Here is a 20,395-nt window from a genome sequence, read left to right as displayed (position 1 = left end):
GGGAGGGCTCAACAGAGAGGGAGGGGAGGGCTCAGCAGAGGATGGGGAGGACTCAGCAGAGAGGGAGGGGAGGGCTCAGCAGAGGGAGGGGAGGGCTCAACAGAGAGGGAGGGGAGGGCTCAGCAGAGAGGGAGGGGAGGGCTCAACAGAGAGGGAAGGGCTCAGCAGAGAGGGAGGGGAGGGCTCAGCAGAGGGAGGGGAGGGCTCAGCAGAGGAAGGAGAGGGCTCAGAAGAGGAAGGGGCAGGGATCAGCAGAGAGGGAGGAGAAAGGCTCAGCAGAGGGAAGGGGAGGGCTCAGCAGAGGGGGGGGGCTCAGAAGAGGAAGGGGGAGAGATCAGCAGAGAGGGAGGAGAAAGGCTCAGCAGAGGGGGAGGACTTTGCAGAGGGAGGGGGAGGGCTCAGCAGAGGGAGGGGCGGACTCTGCAGAGGGAGAGGGAGGGCTCAGCAGAGAGGGAGGGGAGGCCTCAGCAGAGGAAGGGGAGGGCCCCAAAGGATAGCACCTCTAGAGAACCAAGCCCCAGTGTGAACATACCGAAGTGGCCAATGTCTAGTATTTAAATCGCAACAAGACTGCGGATCTCAAAGATTCAACCTTCCTTCCCTACCACTAACACTCTGGCTGATAAAGCACTTCCAAGTGTGTAGAGGTCAAATATCATTCGTGGGTGTTTCCTCCAGCTCTAAGGCCAAACCTACACAATTTCCCTGCAGACATCCAGTGGTGAGCTGCATAAAAGCATGGGCCCCCGTCAAAAGAGGACCATTCCTAACACCCCCCTAACTTGCTGATGGACAACAGCATCAGCTACCACCTGGACCATGACCCATCACTTGGGAAGAGGTGGCCAGCTCCGTCAGGATGCAAGTACTGCTGCTACTCTTCTGGAGTGACATCTGTACCCTCAGAAAGGACTTGCAGAAGCAGTATCTCTGGTAACCTGGGTTTCACCGGAAAGCCCTCCTGAATTCAGGTGGGAAAGACTGGGTTCAGGTTCATGTCACCTGTGGCTTCCAGCTTAGATCCCTTCTGCTCCGAGCTGCTTTACACTTTGAAATCCCATTCGGGATGGGTATGGAGAGAGGGAAAGTTTAGTCTGCCTTCCAAACCTATTGAGCAGCAGATCTATCAAATAAAATTTTATATATATATATACACACACACACACACACACACACATATATATATATATATCCTAGCTCAATAATTTTATCTTTTCCTACCTTCTTGGAAAAGAGTGAGTCACCTCATATTCCTGACTAGTTTGACAAGTTTGACCCAATGGCAATGTCCTCTTCTTTGCTTGTCAAATAGAAATAATACACCTGAAAAGGGGGCCACTAGCCCTACCATGAGCTGAGGGGAGGTGAGCATGCAGTCACTAGGGCAGGATCCCAGCCAGGCACATTTCACAGCTGTGTGTCTTGTAAATGCCCGGAACTCCAGCCTGAAGGGATCCATCGATACCTACTATCCACCATGGTTGCTAGAACATACTGTGGCAGCAATATGTTTACATGTTTCAGGGGTATACATCTGAACAAACATGGATGCACATGCTCACGTGCATGTGTGTAGTGTTTGTATGTGCATACTGATGTGTGTTGGGTACATGAGTACACACACACACACACACACACACACTAAAATTTAAAACCTACCATTTGTTTAGGCTATATGTTATCCTAGTTTATGCCTCCACATTCTATGGTACAAAATGAAAGAAAACTTCGGCAGGTTTTCAGTTTTACCACCCAGCTATTGGAATGCAAACCGACCTAGGCACGTAATCATACCCAGGTCTTCTCTAGTCAAAGGAACACTTGATCTGAATGTGAGGAGCCAATTGGTCACCGACACATTCCCCTTAGACATGACCTGAACTTAAAAGAGCATGTCAGGGTCACCAAAGAAAAACAAAGGCAGGCTGAGACACGATTAGGTAACGGGAGCAAAGAACTTGGGCACCTAGGTGTCGTGGAGTGAAACAATCAATCAATGAAATCAATCAATGAAAGTTGGCAGTGTTAAGGATGCTGTGCAGTAACATTGCTGTAGCAACAGACTCCCTGTCGGTGATAATGTTACAGTTATACACAAAGTATCCTTCCTGTTAGTAGAAAGGTGCTGTTTGCAACTGATTTTTAACTGACCCAGAAAGAGAAATAACCAGGAGAGAGAAAGCTATTAACAACAGCAGAGGCTCTGAAGGGCAGACTAGGGGAAGTCCTGTCTGTTCAGGGGCAAAGGTGGCTGGCTTTCTAGTTCAACCTTTTTGTATGTTCGAATTTTTCAAAGGAGTAAGAGACTAAAGAGATTGTGTGAACAAAACAAAATACAAAGTTGGCAAATGATGAGATTGTTCACTAATAAAATTACATACTCCATAAACCCATTTTTCTAAACCAAGATAAGTTCATTATATTTTAATATGGAGGCATTATTTATTTATGCGTTTAAAGAACAACTCTTTAAACTTTTTTTAATTAAAACTTTATCATGAAGAACTTGCAAATAAAAACATTAAGTTAAGTGGACTTAAACTACAAGATTAAAAAGTCTTGCACACAACTTCCTTTGGGTAAAGAGCAAAAAAAAATTTTTTTTCTAAAAATGAGATAGATAAAAATATATTGCCGGAAAAGAACTAAAGAACTAAATTCAAGTCCAGACAGATCAGGAAAAAAAAAAAAAACATGGTTCCCATGTATTCTGGAGTATAACTTTTACGTAAAATCACACGAGACTTTACGTCACTCTTTAGAGTAGAAGGGTAGTTAGCACACAGCTAAAGGATGCTACAGTTCCTATCCAATCACACAGTCCAGATAGGCCTCTTTACTGGAAAGTTAAAAAACAAACAAACAAACAAACAAACAATCAGGATTTGGCTCCAGAGACATCGTTGAAAGTATTCTTGGGAAGGGTTCTGTCAGTAGAAGGCCGGATGCAATACACATTACACAGCGCAAGAGAGGCGAAGTCAAGACTATCGTGAAAGAAACTCAGTCCTGTGCTGACACCCTCACTTCCCTACAGAGTTTTATGTGAAAAGCTTGTAATTAGACAGTGATGTTGCTTTCTTGTGTCAAACCCGGATAAAGGGTCTAGGTGGACACTCAGGTGGGATGGTCCAAGTGCAGCCTGCATCCTCACATGTTCTAAGTGCAGTGACAGGCTTTCCTTTGCTGGCAGAGGTTTGGCCAACTGCCCCTTCATTCCACAAGAAATGAGAAAGTCTCTTAATGAACTCATTTGAGTATTAACAAGGAAGAACATTGCCATAGCCTGGGTTGATGATTTATGTTTATAGCATCCCTTAAACTCATGAAGTGATGTGAGTTAAAAACTTTTTAACTTTAAAAAAGCCTTTTAAAGTTTTAGTTTCCTTTATTCATTCGTCTCTGTGAGTGTGTATGTTGTATGTACACACATGCCCTTGGAGGCCAGAAGAGGGTATCGGATCTCCTAGAGTTGGAGTTAAATCACTTTGGTGGCATGATGTGGGTGCTGGGAACCAAATTCGGGTCCTCTACAAGGGCAGGAAACCATCTTAACCAATGCGCCAAGTCTCCAGCTCCCACAAATATCTCATCAAGGTGGGGGCCATACATACTCTGGGCTTTAAGACCTGTCTGTTAGCATCCACTTCCATTATGATGTGTTCTTAGGGACTAGATAGTGACTGGTCCCATCAGTAGCCTCTCAGTGCAAAGAAAGAGAACGTTCAGTTAATAACCCATCTCCACAGCCCTAGGCTCCTTTTCTTTATGACAACAAGGATGTAAAGAACAAGCATGACATAAACTTCAGGAGCCACAATATCCTCGTGAGTAGAGCATCTCAAAGGGCTGGGGCTACGGCTCAGTGCTCACCCTGGAACTGCGAGCCGCTCACCTTGTCAACAGGAACCACCAGAGTCGGTTCCATTTTAGCTTCAATTTCCTCTGGACCATAAAAACAGTGGAGTTTACCCCCTCTCAGAGCACAGTACAGCCTTCTCCAGCCAACCAGACCTTTTCCTGTTTGCTGGAAGCGGAAAAAAAAAAAAAAAAAGTCAAGCAACTATCAATTATCAATTTCCATCACAGCAACCTCAACTTTAACCCCAGCTCGGAATCAGCTATTCATCGGCTGTACAGTTAAGTCGGAGCACCTCAAACCCAAGAGCGGAGAAGACGCCTGGAGTTCTCAGAAGCATTAAGCAAAATGAAGGTAATTATTACCATGCAATTTTACACACAGAAAATCATAAATCAACACAGATTTGGGAAAGCTAGTCTATTAGAATCTAGTGCTTAGAATTCTGCGGCAATTCATCAAAAGGCTCAGGGAAATTATAAAAATAATTCTCTCCACACTGAAAATAATTTCCCTTCATTTTTTTCCCCCCAAAACACTAGAAGATGTTGACTACCTGGTAAGAATGCAGATTTTTCTTTCTTTCTAATGGAATCTTTTAGCAAAAAAAAAGCTATTGATTCATTGAAGTCCACAATTAATTATTTACTGAATAGAAATAACTATGGCTATGAATAAATCAGGAGGAGATGGCCCAGAGGCAGCTTTGGAAGCCCAGAGGCTCAAACTGTGCCAAATGCTGTCTGCCAGAAGAGCCTTTATGTTTGAAAGGTGCTGCGTAGCCAGGGTCAGTTTCCATAAGAGAATCACTGCCACCATCCTGTGCCTGTGCTTGTGGGATGGGGAGCCAGCGAGAACTGGAGAGGCCATACAGTCACCCAGTCCCCACCCTTTCATGGCTCACATCCGGCAATATTTAAAAAAACTAACACTTCCAGAAAGGCCCCTTGAGCTAATGCCTGCATAGAGAGTCCGACTGGTACTCCACAGCCAAGGGACATGCAATGTGTTCTACCTGTTCATTAAGGAATCCTGCAAATGCATCTTCAGCCATGCAAGCTGGCTGGGCCACCAGGCGGCAGCACACGTTGCCATACAAGGGGAGCCAAAAGGAACACTCCTCTGTTGAAAGAAGAAAGGGAGGAAAGGTCAAGTTATAAATATATGTTTAAGGTTACACACTCCAGAATTTTTCTTTTTCTTTAATTTTGTTTGCTTTATTGTTAACATATTTTAACATTCATCTGACATATAGGTTCACCTACCTGAATGCTAATGGCATACACAAGCATGTGAGAGAGATCAGGACCGGCCCAGACCAACACTGTGGTCAAACTGGAAGAGCGCCAGCCTTTAGTCTCTTGACTTAGGGGACTGTTCAGAATTTCACACAAAGTAGTCTACTGAAGTGATCGGTGGTCACCAGATTTCCCCTCTTGCTCTAGTTTTCATTAGAATAATTAGTAAGGTGAGCCTCTAAGTGGAACATTATTTTATCCATTTTGAGATACTTAAACACCTTTGCCCTACTCCTTCCCCTCCTCCAGTTGAACAAGTACTCATGAGCCACAAGGGGCAGCCTTGAGGGTGAACCCTGAGAGGGGAGGGGAGAAACTGTGAGGATTGTGCTGGGTGATGACATCAAGCAAGGGACATGAGGAGGGGAGGGAGGAAGGGGAGGGGGGACAGGAGGAGGGAAAGTGGGGAGAGGAGGGAGAGATGAGAGAGGAGGAGGGAGAGTGGGGAGAGAAAGAAGGAAAGGAGGAAGAGGAAGAGGTGGAGTGGGGAGAATAGGAAGGAGAGGAGGAGGGAGAGGAGGAGGGAGAGGAGGAGGGAGAGGAAGAGGGAGAGAGGAGAAAGAGGTGAGAGGAGGAGGGAGAGTGGGGAGAAGAAGGGAAGGAAGAGGAAGAGGGAGAGTGGGGAGAGGAGGAGGGAGAGGAGGAAGAGGTAGGAGAGGAGGAGGGAGAAGGGGAAGAGGCAGGGGAGGAGAAGGGGGAAGAGGAAGGAGAGGAGGAGGGAGAGTGTAAAGAGGAGGAGGGAGAGGAGGAAGAAGTGGGAAAGGAGGAGAGAGAGAGAGAGGCAGGACAGGAAGAAGGAGAGGGGGAAGAGGCAGGAGAGGAGGGAGTGAAAAGAGGAAGAGGGAGAGGAGGAGGGAGGGGAAGACATCAGCGTAAGGCATCAGAACTTCAGTGAGCCGGTCAAGAGGTGTTCACACCAATGCAGAGCTTACACAGCAGCTGTACCACCTAGATTAGACTGAGCAGGGTGTGCAGGCCTGGATTGCAGGGTAGCCTAGTGAGAGGACTTCCAACCAAGCAGAGGAGAAAGAAGAGTGACCATGTTGGTTGGGTGGCCACAGCCCCCATGAACAATGAGAAGACACCATGATGTGGCGATTCACCAGTGCTTAGTGCACTGGATCCTTTTGCACATAGTGCAAAAGGAGCAGAATGCAGAGCCCCCCCAATCCCCATCAGGGATGGACCACGGTGCGCTGGAATATCTTGGTATTCCAGGAAAGCAAGGCAGTGCTTTAAGGGCCTTGGAAGGGCTCAAGCCCCTTGAATGTCTCCCTGCTGCCACCTCTACAACGTACATCACTTCAGAGTGAACAAGGACACTGGCACGGGGTGGCGCTCCTCTGACCAACAGGAAAGACACAGGCCTCCTACGGCAAGGCCAATAGGGAACACTTACTTACACGTCTCAGAAACCACTGGCTCCAACCACAGAATGCATATGCATAACCAGGGATCAGAAGACAACCTTAACAGAAACTCGGCAGCAGCCACCAATAGGCAGAGAGCATGGCCCTGGAGATATACTCAAGTCACACAACGAGCCATCATCCGGCAAGCACAATGTAGGGCCTCCTCCCAAATAACCAGCATGTCTCTCTAAAGATGCTGTACTGACTGGTTCTATGTGTCAACTTGACACAAGCTGGAGTTATCACAGAGAAAGGAGCCTCCCTTGAGGAAATGCCTCCATGAGATGCAGCTGTAAGGCACTTTCTCAATTAGTGATCAAGGGAGGAGGACCCATGGTGGGTGATGCCATCCCTGGGCTGGTAGTCCTGGGTTCTATAAGAGAGCAGGCTGAGCAAGCCAGGGGAAGCAAACCAGTAACATCCCTCCATGGCCTCTGCATCAGCTCCGGCTTCCTCACCTGCTTGAGTTCCAGTCCTGACTTCCCATGAGGAAGTGTAAGCTGAATAAACCCTTTCCTCCCCAACTTGCTTCTTGGTCATGATGTTTTGTGTGGGAACAGAAACCCTGACTAAGACAGATGTCAAGTTTGTGAGAGTCAAGAGGAGACTTAGGAATTGATGCAGGGGTGCTGCTTCTTTCAGTGGAGCAGGGCAGGAAGCATGGGGTCTACATTAGAAAGGGACTCGCTTGCTGAGGCGGGCGGTGGTGGTCAACGGTACTTAATAGAGGTTAAGGTTCTTGGGGTTTGTGAGACATGCTCTAAGCAGCTTGGTATCATGTGTGCGTGGGAGGGAAGACCTTGGCAATAAACTTGTAAGTTTTCTGTTTTAAGTTGGAGATTATTTTGAAAAGTTCTCTAAAAAAAAACAAGAAACAAAGGGGCCCAGAGCAAGTGGGGCTGGAGCAAGGGGGAGAAAGGGAAGTGGGGGACAAAAAACAAACAAACAAACAAACAAACCACCCAACATGTTGGCATCCCTCTAAGGCATGTAGAGGTATAAATCCCTCCTACCCATATAGAAGAAAGGCACAAGAAAACATAATCTGTATATAGGGTCTACACACATATCCAGTATGTGCCCTCATCTCAGGTTGTCCCACGTAAAAAAGATTTCTCTGAATGTTCACTGCATCCTGATGTCTTGCTGTTGGCTGTAATTATTATTTACTTAAAAGCCTTAGAGATGTTGAAAAAAAAATACTGGTTTTGGGTAAAAATACAGTTCCTTTGCGATCTAGTTTGCTTTCTGTTGCTGTGATGAACGTGGTGACCAAAAGCGATTCAGCGAGAAGAGGTTCCGTTCAGCTTACACTTCCAGATAATAGTCCATCTCTGAGGGAAGGCAGGGGAGGGAACTCAAGGCAGGAACTTGGAGGAATGCTAATTGCCAGCTTGCTCTCTGGCTTCTGCTCAGCTAGACTCACTAAACAGCCCAGACCCACCTGCCTAGGGATGGTACCACCCACAGTGGGCCAGGCCTTCCTCTATCAGTTAGCAAGCAAGAAAATGATCCACAGACATGCCCACAGGCCAGCTGGATGGAGGAAATTCTTCAAAGGGGTTCTTCCTAGGCGTGTCAAGATGATATCAGACACTAACCAGGATACTGAGCATACACTAAAATATACAGTAGTACATGAATAGCCAAAGCTTAGTTATCAGTTCACGGAAGGAACCGGCCTAAATACAGAGACAAGCTAAATCTACAGAGCTTTATCAACTTCCCCATGAATCAGCCTATTATGGCCTACCACAACAGCATTCCTCTGGGACTAACGGAATATGGGTTTATTCAGGGCTCAGTAAAGGTGACCTGGTAGGGTCCATGCATCTACACAAAGCACACAGTGATTCCCAGTCACAGACACAAAAACGGTAAGTGGGAGTTACCTTTTCTACGACAAGCACTAAACAAAACAAAATCTCTCCACAGCCCAGCCAGCGTCTGAGCAACACATAAATTTCTTTTATATAGGAATCTCAAATTTATGAATGGCTTATGTTGTAAATATCTGTGAGTTGCTTATTTTTTTTAAGTTAGAATGTAATTCCCCATGATACAGAATCATAAATGATTAGATTTGTAGGCAAGTCCATAAAGTTTGAGCAATCAATAATGTATCTGAACATAACACACCACATCTAATAATGCGTGTCTCATAAAATGAGCTCAGATTTCATGTAAGGAAGGGGAAAAAAAAAAACTTCCTTCCTGCAGCATCCTTGAATGGAGATGTTGGATAGAGCATCCCCTCCTGCAGCATCCTTGAGAGGGATGCTGGATGCAGAATTTCCTCTTGCAGCATCCCCGAATGGAGATGTTGGATCCCTTCCCGAATCACCCTTGAGAAGGGGATACAGATATAGAATCCCTTCCTGTCATAGCCTTGAGGACAGATGTAGCAGCATCCCATACTACAGCATCCTTGAGAGACACTGGGTCCCTAGCTCCACAGAGCAGTCGTCTTAAACTCTGTCTCACCTGCCACCTCTTACCTGGGCTTTCTTACAGCCTCAGACTACTGAGGAATAGAACAACCACAGCTTCTCTGTGCTTCCCTCAAGAAAGAGGGCCTGTAGGAGACTCAGTTAACCTGAGTATCAATCTCTACATTTATAAAACACCACCTGCCTTAGGCAGGGTTCCTATGTCCACAGTCCGTGTATGGAATCATCCATGCACCTGGCACCTGCCAGCTCCCTCTCGGCTCACATCCCCAGGGAAATCTCACTGCCCCAGTCACTGTGTCCCTGTCTCGTGGCCACTCTCAACCCTGTACCCAACACATCTCAAAATACTTCATCATTCCTTCTGAACCAAGGGGACAAGATGGACAGGAAATAAAAGTACCAAGTATATCCCATAAAAATGCCTTTCAAACGTGAAGTCAAAAGTCCCAGGACCACCCTCCCCGCCCCAATTTTTTTTTTCCTAAAAGAAACTCTAAGGATTGTTTTGAGACAAAAAAAAAATGGGATCCCAAGTTCAAGATATAGAAGTCAAGTTGTCGCGCATGAGCAGTCGGAATATGGGATGAAGGCTAGGTCAGGCTCAATGTACCCTGTGACATTCAAAAACAAACAGAATTATGTTCTATAGCAAGACAGATTAGGGAAACACAGTCTATCCTTCGAAAGTTTCCATGCTGTCTTAGAAAAAGTGAAACCAATCTCTTATTGTTTATTTTGACGATTACAATTTAAGAGTAGAGGCTGGAGAGATGGCTCAGCGGGTAAGAGCACTGACTGCTCTTCTGAAGGTCCTGAGTTCAAATCCCAGCAACCAGATGGTGGCTCACAACCACCCATAATGAGATCTGACGCCCTCTTCTGGTGCATCTGAAGACAGCTACAGTGTACTTATGTATAATAATAAATAAATCTTTTTTTTTCTTTTCGGTTTTTCGAGACAGGGTTTCTCTGTGTAGCCCTGGCTGTCCTTGAACTCACTCTGTAGACCAGACTGGCCTTGAACTCAGAAATCTGCCTGCCTCTGCCTCCCAAGTGCCTGGGATTAAAGGCGTGTGCCACTACACCCAGCTAATAAATGAATCTTTAAAAAAAACAATTTAAGAGTAATTTCTAAGATATTAAAATTTAATGCATACTTTTACAAACAGAGGGAAATTCAAATGATAAAAGTAATTACCCCTTGTTGGAAGAGGCAGGCCTATGATATATATTATGTGTGTGTAATATATATGTAAATGTAACATATGTTATATATAAATATAAAAAATATATACTAAACTAACAATAAAAAAACACTATTTAAAAATCATATGCACTAAATAACAGAGGCTGAAATCACACAAAGTAAAACAGAACCACCAGGAAAACTGGAACGCAAAACTCTATCTGTTCACACTTCCTGCCAGAGAGACTATACGAATCCACCATTATTTCTAACAAATAATTAACATGCTAGTGGGTAAGGCTGCTGGGCCTGCTTCGGGGATGAGCATTAAAATCAAGAGGAAAAGAAGTCCTGGTGATAAACAGATTGGGGACAGGGGTCATATGATATAAGGCAGTGTGTGTGTGTGTGTGATTTTGCATTTATAAAGCTCGCATTTGGACCAGGTTCACATAGACCTACGAAGATACTTTTTGGAACTGACTCAAGCCATAGGAAAGCAGAGAGAGAGAGAGAGAGAGAGAGAGAGAGAGAGAGAGAGAGAGAGAACCAACACAGCATAGTAGTGCAGCAGGAATCACAAAAGCTCACCACTAATGACAGTTTACCATACAGTTCATTCCCATCACAGTTCAAACCATGGAATGCGGGGAAGGCTGTATAGATGGCAGAGCATGAGAGACCAACAGGAAAGCGAATGTCACGGAAGCTGGGACATCTACATCCAGAGTCCTGAGGAGGCCTGGTATCGGTGAGTAGTAGCTAGAGATGCTCTTTAAATGGTCACAGGTTTTACAGCCCACCACCCTCCCCCTATTCTTCGTAAAATTTCTTATGTGAAGTGGAAACTTAAGGGGTCTTTGGAGAGTCAGTTATGTCAGATGGTGTTTTGCTGGGGCAAACATGTGAAGGAAATGTTTTCCTAAAGCAGGTGAAAGGACGCTCCGCTGAAGCAAGCACGTGAAAGGACACGTGATGAAGGATTCTTCGCTAATGACACGCGTGAATTGGTCCACCTTCCATTGCCTAGTTGAGCTCCATTTGTTGTCTCCACAGAGAGAAACCACACCAAAAAGCTGCTGGTGCTGTGCTGCGGCTTCTTGCTGCTTCCTTGGACTCGGGCCCATTGGCAGAGTGACGTCAGCTGAGACAGACTCACATAGAGTTTTGCTAAGACAAACTCATGTACCGAGGCAAGACACATCAACAAGGCCAGATCAAGGGAGGACGTGTGATGTTTGGCAGGAGTACAAATAGGACTCAAAGGACTGTGAGAGGGGCTTTGCTGATAGAGCTAGCTTTATGACGATTCTTCTCCCTCTAAAGCCTTCGGTGATCTTTGCTTTGTTGAGAGAGGCACAGCAAAGAACTTCTCCTCTCCTCGAGTCCCTGCTGGTTCTAGTCCCTCCCACTGATGCATGACGGATTTGGCTGAGGCCTGGCTGATCCTGCTAGGTCATGCCACCACTTCTGCTATCCCGACACTACTGAACCAGACTAGTGGTAGCTCCATAAAATGTGTGCGAGTGGATCGAGCTATCACTGCTGACCTATGTGAACTGAACTGCTGATTTCCTGACAACGGAGACGGGCTTTGCTCCAAAGAACCATTTCTAAACAGATCCGCTTCCCCACTCATATCCTAATAACCTTTCTTTCCCACTACCTCTGGTGGGTGGTGGGCTAGGGAGGAGGTTAAACGTTTTAAGAACCATCCTAAAAGAGGGTTTGAGAAAGTAAAGACCATGCTTATAGCAAAAAAGTCACCATGAAATCATCCATCCCGTTAGCACTGAGGCCTCTGAGCTTTAGGCATGAAGCAGCCGCCATCAGCCTGCACCTATTCCATACACGTCCCCCTGGAAAACCAGCGCGTGTGTAACTCAGTTCCTACAGCTGAGCTCCTTGCCCAACACTGCTGTGCACTTCCCATCCCAGGGACAGCTGGCAAAGTGCTCACAAGCCTTCTTGTCACCTAAGCTTCTTAGACACATTCCCATAGATTCCTTTTAGAGGGAAAACAAAGAGAGAAACTACCATTATTATTCAGAAAGAAAGTGACTAAAATGAACACAACCCTACTTGCTTCATATCCTCTGCTTTCTACCAACAGGAGGGGTGGCTGCCTCGATCGGTAACTTTAACACCAGACACATCTGACCACCCAGCTAGCAGAGACGAGAAACATCATCTCTGAGCCTCATATAAAGACGGTGAAGACTTCAGTTCTTTCTACTGTAAGTCAGATTTAGAGAGGGAGGGGGGAACCTTAATTTTTCTCCTGTAGGGAAGAGAGAAACACACTGGGAAAAAAACCAGACTCATCCATGTGTATATTATTCAAGCCATTATCTCCTCCGGGGGGAACATGCTAAAATTAGGAATTAACCGTCACCACGTGTACATACCTAATAAATACACAATAACACAGCACACTTACCATCTCCGTGAATAGACAGGTTATGGGTCTTAAAGCAGTCTCCGGCATTTTCCAAGGTTAGGGTGGTATGAGCCAGCAAATGGTACTTTGCACCTCTAAGGACGAGAGAGAAAGCATTTTTAAATATCCTTACATGTAGTTATCTATGCGGCCAACTATTCAAATGTTCAACTAAATAAAAACAACAAATAGCCTGATCTTTAAAAAGGGCCAATGACCCAAATGATGTTTCTCTAGAAACACTCAAGAGGCGTGCGCGCACGCGCGCGCACACACACACACACACACACACACACACACAATGTAACAAACTGAGCTTAACATTTCCAGTGTAAATCGACCACAGAGCACCCTCTAATTAACATCTACTACTAGGAAAACTGGCCACTACCAAAACCAAATCTGGGTTTGGAGTACAGAACATAATGATGTTAGCTGGGGTGTGGAGAATCGGGAACCTTGTAAAACTGCCAGCCTGAGCCATGAGGCAGCCGCTGCGGAGACCAGCGCAGAACAGCGCAGTGGTTCCTCCAAAAACTAAAAAACAAAAGAGAAAAATCACAGGGTAATCCAGCAATTCTACTTGAATACACACCCCCAAGAACATAAAACAAGCATGGAAATAAGTGTTTGTGTGTGCACACGTGAGCACTCACGTGCAAGTGCTGTGTTTACAGAGGTGTTATTTACAAGAACCATAGAGCTGAAAAACTCAAGTGTCCATGGGGCATAAATGGATAAGAGCCATTTACCTATTATTACCTATCAATCTTTCTATTTACCAGTCACTTACTATCTATCTATCCACCCATCCATATACTGTAAAGAATTCTCTAACTTCAAAAGGAAGAGCATTCTGACATACTCTACATACAACGTGGATGACCTGAAACACATTATGCTAAATGAAAGATTTCTGCCACAAAAGAAACAATTCTCACATGCCCTCACGGGGAACAAGCGTCTGTGGTAGTCCGACCCTTAGGAAGCAGGACGATGCCTTGGGAGGCTGAGTGGGGAGGGGAGAAGAGCAGTGAGTGCAGAACTTCAGTTCAGGAAGGTGAAAAAGTTCTGGAGACGGTTGGTGGGAATGGCCATCCAGGACAGCAAACTAAACTTATATCCCTTTATACCACTGACCTGTGTTCTCAAAACCTGTCAAAATGGTCAATTTAAGTCACATACATTCTACCATAATAAAAATTTTTAAAAGATTAGCTATACAAGACACACATGGTGGCACACTCCAGTGGTCTCAGCAAATTGGAGGCAGAGCCAAAAGACTGTGATCCTGGACTCTGAAGTGAGACCCTATCTCCGAGTTTCCCGGTTTCCAAGTCTATATATCACAGATGGCAGATTTATAGTCAGTATAAGCTATTAACCGATTTAGCAGCTTGATCACTTCATATTTTGGCAATAAAATCTCTAAGGTTTTTGTATCACAAATTATTTCAGTGAAGGGTCTCTGTCCCTACATTTACACGGTCCCTACACTGTGCTAAGTCTCATGCTAGGTGTGGGCATTTAGCTGTAAATAAGTTCAACATGATACTCTGGTGCAGGCAAGAGGGGAAACAAAGATACAGATATACAAAACACCAGAGATGTCTAGTGGTCATCAAACCTTTTCTATGAAAGAAACAACGTGGGTGAGAAGCGTCATGCTGAGAAAGTCAGTTAGAGAGGGTGTCCCTGAGGAGTGGCACTTAGGCAGTTACAAAGAGATCCCAGGGCTGGCGAGATGGCTCAGTAGGTAAACGACTTGGCATGGGGACCCAAGCCCAGATCCCCATCAGCCACGTCAACTCTCAAGCGGCGCACATCTGTACTCTCAGCAATGGTGGCAGAGATGGAGGGGGATCGCTGGAGGTCACTGGCCAGTCACGCTAACTGGATGGATGAGCTCCAGGTTGAGAGGCGAAGAGTGACCAAGCAAGAGACACACACAGTTGACCTTTGACTTCGATGGGCTGAGAAAAGCCAGGGCTGCGAGAAGAACTCCACATCGGTTCCAGCCCCACCTCTCCCTGTCTCCCAGTCTGTTTAGAAGGCCTAACTCATTGCTGCCCCTATTGGTAAGACCAGGCAAGCTGCACCCAGACCCGTTCAGGCTTCTCCTGTGGCCCACTGACTTCAACTTCCTGCACTCTGAGTTCTCGCTCTTCCTTTTCCTTTTCCTTTTTCTCCCCGCCCCCCTCCCCCGGTTTTGGTTTTGTTTTGTTTTGTTTTCCTTCTTCCTAGTCTCCCTTTAAGACACCTCAGCATCATCCTTGCCGGCCTCAGCTCCCTCTGGGAGAGCACACTGTTAGCATCTGCCTTTCCCACACTAACTCCTATGGAGCTGTCCGACAAAGGCAATCTCCTTCCGGTAACGGACTTAAAGGTCCGGAGTTTCTACCGGCATTAGGGGTGAGGGAGGCCATCGCACCTTCTCACAGTGGTCCTGTTTTGTGTTTATATTAACACAGCACTCTTGTGGAATTCTTAAGGCATCCTGGAGATGAAATGTGTACCTTGGTAGTGAATGGTTAGAAAAATTGCATTTGGGGCTGGGCATGGTAAAGGGTTTGCCTAGTATGTGTGAGGCCTTAAATTCAATTCCCAGAACAGGACAAAAAAAAAAAAAAAAAAGAATTTCTGTTCATAAATAACAACTATATTTTCCATGCCAGTAACCTTACTTTTTTTGTTAGGTTTTTTTTTTTGTTTTTTGTTTTTGTTTTTGTTTTTTTTTCCGAGGCAGGGTTTCTCTGTGTAGCCCTGGCTGTCCTGGAACTCACTCTGTAGACCAGGCTGGCCTGGAACTCAGAAATCTCCCTGCCTCTGCCTCCCGAGTGCTGGGATTAAAGACATGCGCCACCACTGCCCGGCGCCAGTAACCTTAATTTCTGAGTTTTCATGGTTTTATTATTTTCCTGAACAGTAGAATCTTAAATCATCCCAGAACATGTTAAAGGTACACATGTGCACTCACAGACACAGACCAACTCTGGGGAGGAGACAGGCCTGACAGGATGGTTTTTTTCACTGTACCAGGCAGTATTTCACAAACTGACCTCCCACTAGATCTTTAATGAGATCTCTAGAATAAAAACATGTACGTAGTTAGCAAGCACACAGGCATTCCTTCATGGAATCTCTATGATAAAAAAAAAATGCACACACAGCAAGCATTCAGGGTCACATACATCTTCGCTGAGATAAAAGGACAGACGCTCCAGAAAATGTTCTCCAGTAAAGTTTCTCGTATATGAGCATTCTGCCTGCACGTATGTCCATGTACCATGTGTGTGCTTGGTGCCCTCAGAGGGCATCAGATCTCCAGGACCTAGAGTTACAAATGGTTGTGGGCAGCCATGTGAGTGCTAGGTGTAGGACCCAGGTCCTCTGGAAGGGTAGCGAGTACTCAGAACCACTGAGCCCTGCTCCAGCCCACTCTCTCGGTTTTTAATTGTGTAATCCTTACTGCCCGCAATAACTTTCAACACACAGTGTTTCCAGTCAATGTTTACGAATGCCTCATGTTCTGCATAAGTTATCCTCTGCTAGCACTGCCTGTTCCATGTGGGCTAACCTCGGCTAGAACTGCCTGTTCCATGTGGGCTACCCTCGGCTAGCACTGCCTGTTCTATGTGGGCTAACCTTGGCTAGAACTGCCTGTTCCATGTGGGCTACCCTCGGCTAGCCCTGCCTGTTCCGTGTGGGCTAACCTTGGCTAGAACTGCCTGTTCCGTGTGGGCTACCCTCGGCTAGCACTGCCTGTTCTATGTGGGCTAACCTCGGCTAGCCCTGACACACACCGTGCACATTTCCATAGAGCCTTTTGCAATTAAGCTTTCATTTCCCCCTAACATCTCTGTGCACCCCCACCCCCCTGCAAAGCTGAGGAAGTGTTGGAGAAAACTGGAGAATGAACCAAAGTAACTGAGGCGTTCTACAGCACAAGGAACATCGGAACAGCACCCTGAACTGCCTGTCAACACGTCACCAGCTGTGTGATAACAAGGTATAATATAGGAGCACCCTCCCCAGATGTTCATTTGGTTTCTGGAACTACATTTTGGAGAACTATTAAGTGTTTTAAATGGATAAAAGCAATATCGTTCTTCCCTTATGAAAGAAAATGAAACAGACTTCCTATCCGCGATTGGATGCAGAATGTGTTATCTTTTGGAAAAAGATTACTGACAGTGAGCTACAGTTGTCTGCCTGTGTCACTGAGGCTACAATAAGCAATGGAGGGTGGAGGAGTGCTCTCTTTCAAGGAAAAAAAAATTTTTTTAAATCTAATTATAATAGGTACGAGATGCTAGGTAAGGCCCAGAAGGAGGATTAAGGTGGAAAGAGGCTATTTCGGATGGGCAGAGAGGAGGAAGCCCCTCGTACACAAGTCATATTAGTGTGGAGACCTGAGCAGAGAAGGGATAGCTCAGTCACAGAAACCACCGGAGCTCAGGCCCGGTGGCTCAGCTGCCTATGCAGTGCCTGGTTGGAAGGTAGTAAGAAGGATGGTGATGCTGGATGTCCAACTGGCCAGCAGGAGGATGGACTCGCGGAAATACTGGATGTCCAACTGGGCCAGCAGGGGGCAGAAGCTATGCACAGCACTAACTCGTGGGATAAAGATACTGGATCTTTCTCTAAGTGATACTTGGAGCAAGCATGGTGGGTTGGTGGGGTTTGGGTAGAGGCAGCTGCTAAGGTCTGAGTCCTACCAGAATGAAACGGTCCCTGTGGCTGTTGTTTGTGGGGGAGTGTCTAAAGTGCAAACAGAAATATCAACTAGGGCAGATGCAGGCCTGGGGCCGTACGGAAGGATGTGACATATTAACACCTTCTCAAAGCTGACTCAGTGTGAACACAGCTTCAGAAGAACACCCAAGCTTTCTGTGCAAGCAACTAGAAAAATGGAATTACTAACTGATTCCACGGGGCGGGGTGAGGGGGTTAGGGGGTGGGAGCGAAGGTAGGTGTTGAGCCAGAAGACAATGAATATCTAAATTTGAGAGCTTCAGGTACAGAGGTGAAATTTAATTAAAGTTAGAAAGCCAAGTGTGATGTTGAATAGGCTTGGTCCATGGGAAATGGCAGTTTGGAGGTGTGGCCTTATTGCAAAAGGTGTGGCCTTATTAGAGGAAGTGCATCACTGTGGAGGCAGGGCTTTGAGGTCATACACATACACACATACACACACACACACACACACACACACACACACTCTCACTCAAGTCTGGCCAGTGGAATGAGACTCCCCTCATGGCTGCCTACAGAAGAGAGTCACCTTCTGCTGCCTGCAGATCAAGATGTAGAATTCTGGGCTCCTCCAGCACTATGTCTGCCTGCATGCTACCGTGCTTCCGTCGAGGATGATAATGGACTGAACCTCTGAACCTGTAAGCCAGCCCCAAGTGAATGTTTCCCTTTATAAGAGCTGCGTTGGTCACGGTGTCTCTTCACAGCAATGAAAACCTAAGACCTTGTAAAGGCCGGTGACCAATGACGACAATTTGGAGTAAGTTGGAAAGTAGTGTGCAAAGGAGGCAGGCGAGGAACAGTAACTAAGGTAGAGGGGGAAAAAAACCCCAAGAAAGTGCCGTCCAAGAAGACAAGTCAACAGCTACCACACGGAGAGTGACCAGCTGGGTTTATCCAGAAGGAGGACACCAATGAGCCAAACACCAGGTGTGGCAGAGTGTGGATGTCTGGCTGATCGGACAGGACTTCCTGTGGGGAGACAAGAGGAAGGTCAACTAAAGCGATCCAAGAGAGTGAGAGGAGAGAAAGGTGAGACGAGAGAGACTATGGGAACCACTTCCTGAGACGAGAGAGACTATGGGAACCACTTCCTGAGACAGAGAACTACGGAAGCCCTTCAGCGGGCTGATGTACTTGGGGGATGGGAGAGTAGAAGAGAAGCCGATGGTCCAGGGAAGCAGGAAGTAGGTAGGACTCCACCTCAATCACGGAGAAGACAGGTCCAATGGGATCCAGTCCTCAAGCAGATGAGCTCTAGACACACAGAGGTGAGTCAAGTGGACTGGTGGACTCCACGGAAGGCTGGTATGTTCCGTCCCTGACAATCAAGACTGTCCACAGCACCCAAAACACAAGGATCGGCAGTGAGGGGGAAATGGAGAGTCCTTGGGGGATGGGGAAGAAAGAAAATCACGCCTAATCCTTTAAGAGGTAAAGTCAAAGGCCACAGAAACTAAAGAGATGCCTGGCTGTGACAAGAGCTGCCACAGTGGTGTTATCCATCTCAAAGAAAGGACAAGTTACTTTTTTTCTTAAGCCCTCAGGAGTGCAGGTGTCAAAGTGATACAAAACGAACAACAACAAAACAAAAAGAACAACAACAAAGCATTAAGCCAAGCCTGGTACTCACCTGTCTTAGGGTTTACTGCTGTTAACAGACACCATGACCAAGACAACGCTTATAAAAACAACACCTAATTGGGGCTGGCTTACAGGTTCAGAGGTTCATCCACTGTCATCAAGGTTCTGGGAACATGGCAGCGTCCAGGCAAGCGCGGTGCTGGAGAAGGAGCTAAGAGTTCTACATCTTCATCTGAAGGCTGCTGGTGGAAGACTGACTTCCATGCAGCTAGGATGAGGGTCTTAAGGCCCCTCCCACAAGGCCACACCCACTCCCACAAGGCCACCCCCACACCAACAAGGCCATACCTACTGCAATAAGGCCACACCTCCTAATGGTGCCACTCCCTGGGCCAAGCACATACAAACCATCCCATCACTGTAAGGGCAGGAGCGGGACTCTGAAGGGAGGAAAGAGATCTAAAGATCATCGATGGATGTGTCAATGGTGATAAAACCTTGGGAACAATGGGAAGGTAGAAGGCCGAAGAGCGTGGGAAGACTCTGATGCTGTAGACCAGGCCAAGGTCGGAGGAGCTCAACAGAGCAGACAAGTTGTCTTTGTGTACATGAACTGCAGGAGGGAAAACATCCAGGAGAGGCAGGAAGAAAGCAAGCAAGCAAAACAAAACCCCAAAATAAACAGATATGCCACGGGTTTACTTCTAGCACACACACTATACTTTATATATAAGAAATTATAGTGTCTTCCATATTCTTATATATTTTTCTTAAATATAATAATATTATAATAATACGTATTTCTTACATATTTGTAGGAGATACACTATAATTTATTCTTATCTTTCCACTTGAGATCAGTCATTCCAACATAGCTAAATATAAATAGTGTTCTTGCTGTGCACAGAAAAAAGCTATGGGGACCCTGTGCCTCTGTGCTCGCTTGGAGCACTGGAGAAAAGTTATGTTATTTATGTGGCCAATTAGGTAAAACTGATGTGAAGACCGAATTACAGGTTTTAAGGCTTTTCTTTGGCTTTGTGTTAGGTTGCTTCTCCATCGCTGTAAGGAGCGCCATGACAAAATGCAACTTAGAGAGGAAAGGGTTTATGTCATCCCATTATCAGTGAAAGGAAGTCACAGGAGGAACATGGAGGCAGGAACTGAAGGAGGGGCTTTGGAAGAAAGGCTACTTACTGGCTTAATCCACATGACTTGCTCAGCCTTATATAACCCAGCACTACTTTCCTAGGGGATGGCACCACCCACAGTGGGTGGGGCGGGGCCCTCCCACATTAATTATTAATGAAGAAAATACCTCCACAGACTTGCCTACGGGACAATCCGATGAAGGTTATTTCTTAAAGTTGACTCTAGTTTGTGTCAAGATGAATCTATATCTACATCT

General features: G+C 46.0%; 1 protein-coding gene across 1 annotated transcript in view; it reads right to left on the bottom strand.

Moving 5' to 3' along the window:
• Positions 1–20,395, bottom strand: part of Rtkn2 (rhotekin 2) — a 64,474-nt gene that overhangs the window by 13,486 nt on the left and 30,593 nt on the right. Inside the window, exons 7-9 of the mRNA XM_021205385.1 lie at positions 12,649–12,743; positions 4,875–4,981; positions 3,896–4,027 (exon numbers count right to left, since the gene is read on the bottom strand). Coding sequence (XP_021061044.1) covers positions 3,896–4,027; positions 4,875–4,981; positions 12,649–12,743 — 334 coding nt within the window. The remainder of the gene's footprint in view (positions 1–3,895; positions 4,028–4,874; positions 4,982–12,648; positions 12,744–20,395) is intronic.

The sequence above is a fragment of the Mus pahari genome, chromosome 9 (genome assembly GCF_900095145.1).
Source record: "Mus pahari chromosome 9, PAHARI_EIJ_v1.1, whole genome shotgun sequence".
NCBI classification, from domain to species: Eukaryota; Metazoa; Chordata; class Mammalia; order Rodentia; family Muridae; genus Mus; species Mus pahari.
The sequence above is the reverse complement of the archived record's forward strand: the minus strand, read 5'-3'. Positions and strand labels throughout refer to the sequence as shown.